General features: G+C 48.2%; 1 protein-coding gene across 8 annotated transcripts in view; it reads right to left on the reverse strand.

The window, feature by feature from the left end:
* Positions 1-417: 417 nt before the first annotated feature.
* ZNF618 (zinc finger protein 618) overlaps positions 418-14,931 on the reverse strand; it is a 93,912-nt gene continuing 79,398 nt past the window's right edge. For all 8 annotated transcript variants that reach the window (XM_029062495.2, XM_029062494.2, XM_029062493.2 and 5 more), the window contains 2 exons: positions 4,403-4,504; positions 418-2,789 (listed from right to left, as the gene is read on the reverse strand). In XM_029062495.2, coding sequence (XP_028918328.1) covers positions 1,276-2,789; positions 4,403-4,504 — 1,616 coding nt within the window. In that variant the 3' untranslated portion in view covers positions 418-1,275. The remainder of the gene's footprint in view (positions 2,790-4,402; positions 4,505-14,931) is intronic.

Consider the following 14,931-nt stretch of genomic DNA (forward strand, 5'->3'; position numbering starts at 1 on the left):
CAGGGCTTCTGGCTTCCACCCATCGCTACATTTGTGAGACTGGAGACCTGGGTTCTTCTCAAGAAGCAGACACCCAGGGCCTGGGGGTAGAGGGGTGTGAGGAGAGAGGTTTCAGAATATGTAAAGACTCCTTACTGAACAGGGAAGGCTTGCTAGAAAGTTCTGGGGACTGGGTTCCATGACTGAGATGAGCTAGTTTACAGTGTGACTTTGGGAAAAGAGGATATTGAAAACTTTTTCTAAACAGAAGTAGCTGACATTCAGTGCCTCCTAGCAGATTCTAAATCAAACTTAAAAAAGGTAGAAAAAAAAATTGCTAAAATGTTCAAACATAAAACTAGAGGGTGGAGACAGTTGACTAGCATACCTATATATATATATGCATATATATATATATTCTTTTTTTGAAAAATCTTATACAAAAAAGCATAAAGTTTTATTTTCTTAGTCTCCTTTCCTGATTGCTGGAGATTCTTGTGTTTTCAAGTGCAGTCGCCCTAAATCGCACCCGGAGTACGTTTAGGCTGCAGATGAATGCCCTGTAAGGTGTACAGTTATTCACGGGAGTAAAGTCCAGTGCAGAAATAGTCCATTTGATGCGGGTTCAATTATCCATGGCAAGACAGCTCAAGTGGGGGAGAGAAAATGGAGGGGAGGTTAGGAAACAAAAAGAAACTTCAAGTCACTTTAGATCTCAGCTGCCTGAAGACATAGAATATCAGCCTCTTATTGGTCTGCGCACCTGAAAACCCTAGAAAGTCTGTCAAAGCCCACTCACCAAGGACAGAAGTGAGACTCTGGGCTACATCACTACCTTTCTCTCATATGCTCGGCTTTCCTCGCACACCTAGTGTAACACCCCTGCCCTGACACAGGCACACATATCTGCACGTGTGTGCACGTGTGTGTGTGTGTGGTTTGCGGGGGGGAAGGGGCGGGGGAGCAGAGGTGCAGGCATGTCTCACCACGGCTAGGTACGTGGGCATGCGCACATGACCAATACGCAGCTCTGCCTGCCGAAGAGGTGCAGGATGTGATTCTGTGGGCACACGAGCATGCGGGCATTCCACCCGCCCTCCCTCCCACATCCGCATGTGCACACACCCACACATACAACCATATGTACATATGAAAAAGCACTTGGTTTCCAGGGGCATTCTTAATGAGGTCCACAGTGTTTAGAACTTAAATTCCTTTTCTTGGTTTGGAACAGTGTTTCAGAGTTCTGTTTTTTTTGTTTGTTGGTTTTGTTTTGTTTCAAACCCAGAGCCAGTCTTAAAGCATGTTGGACTTCAAAAACATGAGTTTGTTCATGTCTTCTGGACTGAGCAGCCGTCTCCTTTTGATCAGGAGCACCTGCTCGCACATGTTCACACAATCGCTTCGGGCCCCCACAGCGGGCACCGCGAGGAGCCAGAAGGCCAGCTTCGCTAGTTTGGTGTGCTTCTGGGTGACACAGGACCAGTACTGAAAGAGGTCCGGGGTGGCCTGAAAGAGGGGCTCCTGCAGGTAATCATACACTTCACCTTTGCCCACCAGTTCATCCTCCAGGGCAGGGGCACCCTCGCCTGCTGCCCGCGCCTTCTTGGCAGCGGGCTCGAACTCTGTCTCCTCGCCCCAGGACTCGCTCACCTCTGTGATGAGTTCGCAGACCTTGCCGATGATCTCCTCGTGCTGGTATGGCGGGACAGGGCGTAGCTTCTGCTGTGGGTCCAGGATCATGGCCACTTTGTGGGCAGAATGCACCTTGAAGTTCTCCTTCAGCGCTTCGAGGAAGAGGTGGCAGAGTTTGCTGACGGCGCCCGCGTCATTGGCCTTGGCCGTGAAGAGCTTCTCCAGCTTGACGTAGGTGGGCAACACGAGCTGCAGGGTGGGCCGGCTCTCGCTGCTCAGCTCTATCACGGCCTGCTTCACGGGGGCCAGGATGGCAGCCAGGTTGCTCAGCAGGTGCTTGTTTAGGTTCTGGATGAGGTTCAGCTTCTTGGCCCGGCTGTAGAACTCGCAGATCTGCTCGTAGCGCTCGTGGACCAGCAGGAGGGAGTCAGTCACTGAGTTCCAGCAGGGCGGTGGGGACGTCTCCTCCAGAGAGCCGAATGTCTCCTTGGACAGGCCTGTGGAGCCGGCCAGGTCCTCGCAGACATTCAGGAGCTCGATGACCTCGTGCATGTTGCGAGCCTGCAGCGTCCGCTTGTTCAGGACGCTCTGCACCACTGAGTTCAGGGCACAGGCCGAGCAGCGCAGGCACATGCCGGCCTTGGAGAAGGCAGAGGAGCTGACCCGACAGTCAGTCACATACACCGTCCTGATCTCGGACATTACAAACTCTGACAGCACGTTCTGCACCCAATGGTGGACGAAATCCCCGGTATCCCGTAAGTCCACCCCCTTGATACCCAGCACGTAGCTCTTGATGTGGTGGCCCTCAGCCTGGTAGGCCGTGAGGATGTAGCACGAATCCGGCCCAATGCTCTGTGAATGGCAGGTCACACCGATGCCAAGGCAGGCGTTGCTGCCCAATGCACAGGTGACTTTCACTTTCACCTGGTTGTACATCCGGGGCAGATGCTTCAGCGCCAGGGAGTTAAAGTTGCCCAGGATTTCGGGCACAGAGAAGGCCCCATAGCGGGCACCGCTGTCCACCAGGGTCTGGGCGAGCTTGATGAATTCCTTCCCGTTCACCACGCCCAGGGTTCCCAGATCGGCACACATCACCCGCAGGAGCCTCTCGGCGATGTTCTGCCGTTCCTTCTCGGGGATTGCACTGTTGGGTCCGGAGGCGCTGGCTGCCGCTGGAGGGTCAGGATGGGTGGGACAGAAAAGAACCATCATTCCAATGACGGGAGACTGCCACCCCGGGCCCTGGGTGGTTGGGCATGGGGTATCTCGGGGTTGGGCAGGGCCACCCCCGGGTCCCAAGACCCCATCTATCCCTCCCACATTCCGCCCCCAGGAGAGAGACCAGCTTGGGGGTTGAGGACCTCGACAGGAACCCAACACCACAATGGAAATTAGCGGGGTTTAGTGGGAAGAATGTGGATCTGGGAGTCAAGACAGCTGGGGTCTTATCCCAGCCCACCACTTGCCTAATGGATGACTCTGTGCAAGTTGCTTAACTTCTCTGGGCCTCAGTTTATTTCTCTGGGCCTCAGTTTCCTCATCTGTACCACAGGGAAGAATATCATTCTCCCTCCTGCTGAGATCATGAGTCCAGGTATGACAGGGACTCCCAGGGCTTAGCACATTACTTAGCACATAGTGTGTGCCTTACAATACCACAGTTACTATTGACATCTATGCTGGGAGACCTATCGGCCACTGGATTGTTCCCCATGGTAGAAGAGCAAGCTTCAAACCCAGGGTACCATCCCCATGGATGGACATCCAAGTGCTCTGTGTATCCGAGGAGGCAGGAGACAGACGGGAGCAGAAAGCCCATCCGAGTGGGCCCAGGAATGCTGCCATCTTCCATGGCAAGAAGCAGGCAGCAGTGTGGGACTGTTGCCATGGTCTCACTCCTCCCTTTCGGCTCCACAGTCACGCAACCCAGACCAGGATGATCCCAGAATCCAGGCAAGGTGGTGCCGTCACCATTCCCAGGCACTGGGTGCCAAAGGTGGCCCCAGGAAGCTGCCCCTAGTCTGGCTGCCTTGTCCGGAGGAGGTCAAATGGGTGTCCAAAGTGGCTGGGACCTACTCAAAGAGACTGTGCCTCCCCCAGTTACGTGGTGAACTTTAGAGTGCTACAGGCGAAGTTGGTAGCTTTCTGCCATGCCCCTGCCTCTTTACTTAGTCTGGAAATGAGTGAAAAACAGGTTTTAAAGTCCTGTTTGGAGAGTCAGTCTCTTTCTCTCTCTTTCACTGGATCCCTGGCTAGGAAGAGTGCTCCCATTACAGCGATCAATCCACTCTGAACACATAATAATAATAATAATGATAGTATTTGTAAAGACCTTACTATGTGTCAGACACTGTATTAAGCACTAGAGTAGATACAAGGTAATCGGGTTGGACACAGTCCCTGTCCCACATAGGGCTCAAAGTCTCAATCCCCATTTTACAGATGAGGTACCTGAAGCACAGAGAAGTTAAGTAACTTGCCCAAGGTCCGCAGCAAACAAGTGGCAGAGCTGGGATTAGAACCCAGGTCCTTTTAACTCTGAGACCCACTGCTTCACCTGCTACCAGTCCCAGGACTGTTGCCTGAGGCAAGCAAAGCCAACCTGGCATTTTCTAAGTCTCACTCACCACTGTCCCCACTCAACAGTGCCACCTCAAGATCTTTGGAACTGGGGCAAGTGTACCCTGAGACTTGGCTGGAGGAGCCTGCAGAATGCAGCACAGAATTGCTGGACAGGCCTGGCAGGGGAGGGCCAGTGTGGGGAAGAATGGGAGGTGTTACATACTATTGTTGGCACTGTTTCTTTGGGGCTGTGGCTTCCACTTCTCTTCCGCCACGGCTGGAGGTGACCTGGGTTGGTTGGAGGTGATGTTGTTCTCATTGTCGGCTGTTGAGGGAAAATGAACACCTGTTAATCCTGGATCCCCAGGAGTCTATCCTCTCCCAGCCACTAAAGGCAAGTCCTCTCCAGAAAATGAGCCACTTCCTAAATTCCTTGCACCTTGAAAGCCTGCCAAGACACTAGTGTCACTTCTCTGCTGGGGCAGAGGGAAGTTTCCTGTCTCTGCAAAGAGAAGGTCATTCTGAGTTTTCTCCAGGAGGCGATCTTTCTCCATAAAAAGGCTGGCCCACCCAATGCTGGAGGCATTTGCTGCTTTTCCACCAGAACAGCCCCTCTCAGGCATCCCTGGCCCAAACCATCTCTTGTCCTCAGGCAGCTTCCCGCATTTATAAATGAGCTGAAACCAAGAAGGCTAACTCTGTTGGCTCTCCCTCCTGCATTTGTCTGCACTTTGGGATGGGTGGCTGTAGTGAAAGCTACTTACTGCCAACCACCTGCACTGAGACTGAACTGGGAGAAGGATTGACTCTCGTTAGCTAGCTTTGCAGTAGTTTTCCAGAATTTGCCAGTGTCTCAAGCTTTTTGAGTGCATCATGAGTGCATACACAGGGAACAGAGTGCATACACAGGAAATAGAGTTGGCTCTGGGTAATTCTATTAGCAGAGATGTACTGAATAATGGGACACCACCCCCTAAAACTGAGAGCACCCCCAATTTCCCCCACCCCATAACAGGGGTGTGCAGAGAGGCTTGGATGCTTTTCAACTGCATGAGAAGTTCTTGTTTTTATTTTTGGGCCAATCTAGGCCGCATGGGTTAAAAGGCTGCTTTGCCCTGGCTGGCAGGAAGAAAGATGTCAAAACCCTCCCGAAAAAACAAGGTTTTCGTCTTTTGAGGATCAGATCTGCAGCCGGGTCATCCCAGAGCATTGTCAGTCTACCTGTAGCTTCTGGCCCTAGCTGGGCTCTCATCTCTTTCTGGTTCCTAAAAAATAAACTGTGTGGGCTTGTATGTTCACCTCCCTTCCCCTGCATAGTCTCAACACACTCCATTCAGACGCTGTATGGAGCCTAATCTACCAACAATGTTGTATTGTACTCTCCCAAGTGCTTAGTACAGTGCTCCACACACAGTAAACACTCTATAAATACCACTGAATTACTGACTAATCAGCACCTTAGACACAGGTGAGACCTAACCAACTCTTACTGATGATGATGATGAGGAGGAAGAAAATGCCAAAGATGATTCTTCTCCCCTGCCCCTCAAATCAATCGATGGTATTTCTTCAGTGCTTACTAGTTGCAGTGCACCATGTTAAGCATTTGGGAGAGTATAGTAGAGTAAGTGGACATAATCCCTGCTCTTAAGGAATTTCCAATCTAGTTAGGAATTCAGCCAAATGCAGTCCAGTAACAGGGACACCACAACAGGAATGATTGCCAGCAAATGAAAGTAAAACCAAATATCTTAGAATCAGCTGGCTATCCACTTCGGGAATGGTCATTGCTAAGCATCCTTTTTCCATCTCAACTTAACCCTCTTTACACTCCAGGTTATGCTCCTTTCACTCCACTGAGACTGTTCTTTTCAAGGTCCCCAATGACTTCCTTTTTGCCAAATCTACCAGATTTGACTATTTTTGATACTGTACATGACCTCCTTCTCCGGGGAGCCCCTTCTATAACCTTGCTTTTACAAACATAGTCCTGTCCAGGTTCCACTCACTTCCCTGGCTGCCCCTCCTCGATGTTGTTTGCCAGCTCCTCCTCTACCTCCCAAACTCCTGGATGTGGCTGGACCTTCTGGCTCTGTCCTGGATGCACTTCTTTTCTCATTTTAGACTCACTCTCTTGGGGAGATCATCAACTTCCACAGATTCAACCGCTACTTTTACGCAGATGACTCTCAAATCTGCCCTGCCATCCATGACCTCTCTCCACTGCAAAATCACACTTCCTTCTCCCTCCTCTACTGTACTGTACATGAGGTCATGTACAGTATCAAAAATAGTCAAATCTGGTAGATTTGGCAAGAAGGAAGTCATTGGGGACCCTGGAAAGAACAGTCTCAGTGGAGTGAAAGGAGCATAACCTGGAGTGTAAAGAGGGTTAAGTTGAGATGGAAAAAGGATGCTTAGCAATGACCATTCCGGAAGTGGATATCCAGCTGATTATAAGATTTTTGGTTTTACTTTCATTTGCTGGCAGACTTTCCTGTTGTGGTGTCCCTGTTACTGATAGCTCTAAATGGATGTTCCGCTGGCACCTCAAGCTCACCTTGTCCCACAATGAACTCCTCATTTTCCTTCCCCAGTTCTCTCCCACCCAACTTTCCCATTACAGTTGAAAACACCACCATCCTCCCCATCTCTCAAACACGTAATCTTGGATTTATCCTTAATTGTAAATTCCATGTGCAACCGGAACTATGCCCTAGTTTTTAACATAGATCTAGGAAACATTACCAATGTTATCATTATTATTAATTATCATCATCATCTTTCAACCCCCATATTCAGTCTGTTAGTTCTTGCTCCTCAACATTTCCTCTAAAGCCAACTAGCTCCCTTTCTAATCCAGACATTTGCCATATCCTGGCTTTGGCAATTGCATCAGCCTCCTTGTTCCCTTCTCTCCCCTGTCCAATCTATGTCATCATGCTGCCTGGATAATTCTTCTAAAATGTCATTCTGTGCATGTCTCCTCATTTCTTGAAATTCTCTTCTGGTTGCCCAACCATCTCCACATCAAGGAAAAAATCCACAACATCAGTTTTAAAGCTCTCAATCAGCACTTTCCCGCTTTTTTCTTCTCTTTCTTTACCCATTTCACCTCAGCTTGCACGCTTCTTTTCTCTTAAGCTAACCTACTCCCTGAGCCTTATTCTTTTCTCTGTCAGTATCAACTTCTTGCTCACATATTGTCTCCTACCTGGAGCTCTCTCCTCCTTCACATCCGACAGGCCACTGCTCTCCCCACTGTCAGAGCCCTTCTGAAATCCATCTCCTCGAGGAGACTTTCTCTATTTAATCACTCATTTCTGCACCCCTACATACACCTTAGCTGCCCTTTCAGAACACCCACCCCACCGAAGAAGCTTTTGATACAGTCTTGTGCTGTAACCATCCATCAATAGTATTTATTGAGCTCTTACTGTGTGCAGAACACTGTACTAAGCACTTGGGAGAATACAATATAAATGCGTTGGTAGACACATTCCCTACCCAATCCCAGCTCGGCCACTTGTCAGCTGTGTGACTTCGGGCAAATCACTTTACTTCTCGGTGCCTCAGTTACCTCATCTGTAAAATGGGGATTAAGACTGTGAGCCCCATGTGGGACAACCTGATTCCCTTGTGTCTACCCCAGCGCTTAGAACAGTGCTTGGCACATAGTAAGCGCTTAACAAATACCAACATTATTATTATTATAATGAGCTCACAGTCTATATGCATATATTTATACTCTTGCTTCCTTCTATAAGCAATGTGTTTTAATGTCTATGTTCCCCTACTAGTTTCTGTCTTGATGACAGGGATCATGTTTACTAACACTACTGTACTCCCCCAAGTGATTACTACAGTGCTCTGTACACACTAGGTGCTCAGTACAGACAAATAACCGATCCCCTGAATGGCTTCTCAGCAACCGGAAGCAAGCAGTTTTGAAGGTTGAATGATGTGGCTGTCCAGGCTGATGAAAACTATGATCCAGACTAGCCAAACTGATCACGACCTAAGGATACACGTGGCCTATTTGATTCAGAAATTTCAGGTGAATCCATCCTTTTTCTGTCCTGAGCTAACGGGCCACACATCAGGCTAAAGGATTCATTTCATTTCATTTCATTTCATTTCATTTCATTTCATTTCATTTCAGGGCTTGAATGAATGGATGTGCTTTTAGGTGACTGAGCCCTTGCTCATCCCTCACCCACAACGATCTGGCCAACTATTTCATGATGAAAATTAACACCATCAGGTCTGATCTCCCCCAAATCACCCATCCCTCTTCTCCATTCCCCTGTTCTCAACCCTCTCCCCTACTTATTCATCCTTCCCAGCAGTATCTTCAAAGGAGATCTCCTCCCTCCTCGCAAGTGCCACCCCCAACACCTGTGTTTCGGACCCCATTCCCACTCATCTTTTAAAAACTATTGCCCCTTCCCTCCTCCCCGCCTTAACTTCCATCTTTAACCACTCACTCTTCAACGGCTTCTTCCCATCTGCCTTCAAACATGCAATGTCTCCCCCATCCTAAAACAACCCTCTCTTGACCACACTTCCCCTTTCAGTTATCATCCTATTTCCCTCCTACCCTTCCTTTCCAAACTCCTAGAACAAGTCGTCCCTCACTGCCGTGAATTCCTCAACTCCAACTCCCTCCTGGACCCCCTCTAGTCTGGCTTCTGTCCCCTCCACTCCACTGAAACTGCCCTCTCAAAGGTCACCAATGACCTCCTTGCCAAATCCAATGACTCCTCCTTTATCCTAATCCTCCTCGAACTCTCAGCTGCCTTTGACACTGTCGACCAGCCCTTTCTCCTCCACACTTTATCCAACCTTGGCTTCATGGACTCCGTCCTCTGCCGGCTCTCCTCTTATCTCTCTGGACATTCATTCTCGGTCTCCTTCACGGACTCCTCCTATCCCTCTCATTCCCTAACTGTAGGATTTCCTCAAAGGGTCAGTTCTTGGTCCCCTTTTGTTCTCCATCTAGGCTCACTCCCATGGTGAATTCACTCGCTCCCATGGGTTCAAACTGTCATCCTCTATGCAGATGACACCCAAATCTAATCTTCTCTTCCCAGTTCTCTCTCCGTCTCTCCAGGCTCGTATCTCCTCCTGTCTTCAGGACATCTCCCACCTGGATGTCCGCCTGCCACCTAAAACTCAACATGTCCAAGACTGAGCTCCTTATCTTCCCTCCCAACTCTGTCCTCTCCCTGACTTCCCATCCACTGTGGACGGCACTACCATCCTTCCCATCTCACAGACCTGGCAACCTTGGTGTCAATCCTTGATCTGCTCTCTCTACACCCACACATCCAGTCGTACCAAAAACTCTGCAGGGTCTCAACTTCACCAACATGGCCAAGATCCGCCCTTTCCTCTCCATCCAAACTGCTGCTTTGCTGGTACAAGCTCTCATAATATCCCATCTGGATTATTGCATCAGCATCCTCTGTGATCTCCCAGTCTCCTGTCTCTCCCCGCTCCAGTCAACAGAAACACTCTGGGCATGTCACTCCCCTCCTCAAAAACCTCCAGTGTTTGCCTATCAATCTTTGCATGCAACAAAAACTCCTCACTCTTGGATTCAAAGCTCTCCATCACCTGGCCCCCTCCTACCTCACCTCCCTGCTCTCCTTCTACAGCCCACCCCATACACTCTGCTCCTCTGCTGCTAACCTCCTCACTGTGACTCATTCTTGCCTGTCCCGCTGTCGACCCCTGGCCTACGTCCTACCATTGACCTGGAATGCCCTCCTTAATCACAACCACCAAACAAACTCTCTTCCCCCCCCTCAAAACCCTACTCAGAGCTCTCCTCCTCCAGGAGGCTTTCCGAGACTTAGCCCTCCCTTTCCTTCTGCCCATCCTCCCCTCCCCACTGCCCCTACCCCCTCCCTCTGCTCTATGTACAGATGCAAATATGTGCATATTTGTACGTGTTATTTATTAATGATTTATTAATAAATCTACGTATTTTATTAATGATGTGTATATATCTTTGATTCTATTTATCTTGATGGTATTGATGCCTGACTACTTGTTTTATTTTGTTGTCTGTTCTCCCCATTATAGACTGTGAGCCCGTTGTTGGGGCAGGGATTTTCTTTATCTCTTGCCGAATTGTACATTCCAAGAGGTTAGTACAGTGTTCTGCACACAGTAAGCACTCAATAAATACAATTAAATAAATGAAAGAAGCAAGGAGGGGTATCTTGAAGAAATTCCTCTGTATCTGATGGGAACTTCTTTATATCTCCTGTCACACCAACTACCCGCTAATCTACTTTTTGGGCTCTGCAGGTCACGCGGTATCTGACTCCACTGAGAGGAAAAGTAATGAGAAGGAATTACCTCTACTATTCAATACCTCACTAATGAGATCTGTATGCTATTGGTCGGTGTCCCTTACAGTTTGGATTGTTATAGGCACGGATCATGATACCCTAATTCTCTCCACGGCACCAATCCTTTAATCTGGTTCAGTCTAACCATCCGTTCTTATTTACCACTAGACTATCAAAAAGGCATTATAAATCAGCAGTCGGCTTGAACCAAATAGCCAGAAGGGAGTCTAAGCTGTATGTTGTACTGGTTAATTACAGAACAAATGCCTAAGCCCTGTACCACTGTTCTAGTTCTGCTTCTTAGCCTCCAATTTGCATTTTAATTGCTTCTCTCCATTGTGTAGCTGGGTCAGGGTTGGGGATGCAGCTATAATCTTTTCTAATTACCTTTTCTTTCCCTGAAGTGCCCAACCTAAGATCTAGAATGTCAACAATTCTCCCACAAATTAGCAGTGCTAATTAGCAGGAGCTCAAACTTCACCTACAGTTCACAGAACCCGAAGGTGAGAGGGACCTGGAGTGAAGTCATTTAGTCCAGTTCCCTGCCTCCAAGCTGCATGTCTATACAATCCAGAAAACCTTCCTGCTGCCCAGTGTAAAGGTTACTTCCTATCACTTGTGATTCCTGGATGATTTCTTTGCCTACTGGCCACGTTTCAGAGATGTTCTCAAATTTTTAGAGCCAAATTATAATTTTCTTTTTGGAAGTGGAGGTTGGTGTCAAATTCTATTTCCTGGATATTCTGATCCATGAGATTCTAGACAACCCGAAGGAATCCTCTGTTTACACAACCTCCCCTCACTACTTCATTCCAGAATGCCAAATCTGGTCAGACCAAATTACATCGACAGCCCAGATCTTAGTGGCCATGTGTTTATTACCCAACCACTAAGATTAACCACTGCTACCACGAAGGATAACCCCCAAGAACCACCTGGGAGCTCTAAAGTTAGACCAACATCTGCATGATTTTTTCCTATGGGCATCAGCAATAAGGACATAGGTAGTCAAGTTCAAAACACAGGGACAGCCAACTCACTTATGAAGGGGAACTACCACTACTACTAATAACAATAATAATGTTGGTATTTGTTAAGCACTTACTATGTGCAGAGCACTGTTCTAAGCGCTGGGGTAGATACAGGGAAAGCAGGTTGTCCTACATGAGGCTCACAGTTAATCCTCATTTTACAGATGAGGTAACTGAGGGACAGAGAAGTTAAGTGACTTGCCCACAGTCACACAGCTGACAAGGGGCAGATCTGGAATTCGAACCCATGACCTCTGACTCCCAAGCCCAGGCTCTTTCCACTGAACTATGAACCAGCTTAGCAAACACCAATGGAAAAGCAGATCCAGGATCCTGTACAAACCATCAAGAACACTGAAACACCACAGAGATCAGCAGAGCTATGAAACTCTTGGGAGAGGTGGTCCATATGACAGAGTCATATGTGGCATGTGGTTCATATGATAGAGTCAGTGTGGACCAGGTGGGGCATACGACAAACTTCTAATGGCTAGGATTCATCTTTTAAGATGAAAAAGGAACCAAGAGGCAGGAATGGTGACACCAGGAGTTGTCTTGGACAAAGTCTGGGTCATTGTGCAGATCAACCAATTTAGGGGCAGGGTGATCGGGAAAACCATCAAAATTGAAAGGACCAACTTTTCTGAATGGGCCAGAGATGTTATCCCTGCCATGGGAACTCTCCTGATCCACCAGGGCTATTACCAAGCCCCTACTCCTCCCAGTGCTCTTCCTGTGGACTTCACAGGAAAGACTGTGCCATGTAATTCCCAGCACATCCCAGGGCTGAATAGCCAATTGATAGAGCGGGAGAACTCATAGGGCACACATCCCGGGAACACCAACCCCAAACCATCACCTAAGTATGTGCTGTGGAGCTGGAAGCAGACACAGGAACAGCAACACTGCCCAGTGGTATCTCCTGCAGCTACTTAGTGAAAGGGGGAAGGAATGTCCCCTTGGGGCAGCAAAGCAAGAAACAACCTATCCAAAGCTCTACTTCAGATAAGCAATGGAACAGGAACGCAGCCCACTTTATCTACATACAGCTAAAGGGCCTAATCAGATCATCTCCAGTAGGTCAACACTTCAGAGGATGGAGGTGACCGACGGAATGATTCTGGATTACAAACTGCTCATGTCTGGCATCCAGATATTAGTTCTGGACAGAGGGTGAGGTGTTGAATGAAGATATAGTACAGGACCATGAAGACATTTTGCGGATCTCGATACTGGACCACAGCAAAAGTCAGCCAGAGAGATCACTGGTGGATAGTGGATAGTCCTGTGCCCTGGCCAGGAAAAATTAGAAAGTCTTCTGACTTCATTGATAATCATCAGGAATATATCACCCTGGATATCACTTTTACTATGCAGTTGGAATTGAAGACATTAAGGAAACGGAATAGCCAAATCTGTCCCTGCCCTCAAGGGTACATAGCCCAATCCATCTCTGTTCTGATGGGGTCAAGGGCCGGTCAGTACAGTGCTCAGCACATGGTGGGTGCTTATTAAATACTACGGATTGATTAGGATGCCTGTTGGACTTTACTGATGATTGATAAGGATAATGAAGAACTTGAGGTCTCCCAGAATTAATATGCAGATGGATTTGAATAGAAGGCCTAAATTTCAGCTTGTTAGGCTTCTAGAGGTACATGTGGCAACTCTCCAGATGCTTACTGCAGCCCTACTCTCAGCTCACCCTAGAACATTTTGTCAGGGGCAAACACACCTCCAGTCCTCTAGGGATAAGGTTTGACCTCCACCATGATCCACTCAACAAGATGGCAATGGAGGAATTCATTTTGGGCTTGAAGGACTTCTTAGTTAAGCCAGGGCAACGTTTGAGTCTTGAATGTGGTGAGTTAGGGGTGAGTCTTTGGAGAAGCAGCGTGGCTCAGTGGAAAGAAGCCCGGGCTTGGGAGTCAGGGATCACGGGTTCGAATCCCTGCTCTGCCACTTGTCAGCTATGTGACTCTGGGCAAGTCACTTAACTTCTCTGTACCTCAGTTCCCTCATCTGTAAAATGGTGATGAAGACTGTGAGCCTCATATGGGACAACCTCATTACCCTGTATCTACCCCAGCGTTTAGAACAGTGCTCTGCACATAGTAAGTGCTTAACAAATACCAACATTATTAATCTTGACATAAAGTACAAGGAGGCCACAGGCTGAGCTCTCCCAGCACCTGGAATGCTAAAATGACTGCTAGGTGGGCTTGGCAGAAGGACAGTTTTAGCCCCAGATGGCTGAGATATGATAGGTAGTTGAGGCTAAGGAACTAGAGGGTAGTTCAAAATGGGAATGTCCAGAAAATGGGCCCATTTGGGAGACACTTCTTCTTTGGGGTAGGGAGGGGCATTGTTTCATCCACTAGGACGACCAAATGGAATGCCATACCCATATTCCTCTTTGTTATAATGATAATAATAATAAATTGTGCAATTTGTTAAGAGCTTACTGTGTGCCAAGCACTATTAAGTGCTGGGACAGGTACAATCAAATCAGGTTGGACACAGTCCCGTCCCACATGAGGCTTACAGTCTTAATCCCCATTTTATAGATGAGGTAACTGAGGTACAGAGAAGTGAAATGACTTGCCCAAAGTCATGCAGTGGACAAGTGGCAGAGCTGGGACTAGAACCCAGGGCCTTCTGACTCTCAGGCCCAAGCTCTATCCACTAGGCCATGGCCAAGGTACTAGATCAGTGCTTTAATCAACCTTGAACCCAAGACAGTGACTTGGGAACAATGCCCAGATTTTGTGAAGCGAGTGATCCATAGCTAGTTCTGAAATGGCTAGTAGGTGGCACTACCGGGGCCTCAGTGGTATGAGTGGAACTCAAGTCTCACTTTGTAGAGACACCTAGGAGAAAAATTGGGAAGGATTTTGCAGCAGGCCCACAATGAGTCAACTACAAAGGACTTCATTGGGTCAGACTGCCCGAAACACAACCACTTGTGTTACCTTATTAGTCAACTGTAGGATGATAATCCTCCTGGTTTTCCTTCTCTCTCTTAGATTCCTCCCTCTTCTTGTCAGCTCTTCACCTTCATCTATTCCTCATGACTGCTTTACAAGGCCACACAGCAGACAAGTGGCCGAGCTGGGATTAGAACCCAGGTCCTTCTGACGCCCAGGCCCTGCTCTATCCACTAGGCCATGCTGCTTCCCTGCTTCACGGATTGTGGCAGGGATGTTCTGGCTGTGGCTGTCCAAAATAATAAAAGGAGAGGAGCTGTCCAGGAGATCAACTTGGCCCCATTGTCACATTGCAGACAAGGGTCAGAGATGCACACTGCAGACAAGGGGCGGAGACGGAATTTGAACCCTGGCCCTACTGACTCCCAGGCC

Source organism: Ornithorhynchus anatinus, chromosome 4, assembly GCF_004115215.2.
Source record: "Ornithorhynchus anatinus isolate Pmale09 chromosome 4, mOrnAna1.pri.v4, whole genome shotgun sequence".
NCBI classification, from domain to species: Eukaryota; Metazoa; Chordata; class Mammalia; order Monotremata; family Ornithorhynchidae; genus Ornithorhynchus; species Ornithorhynchus anatinus.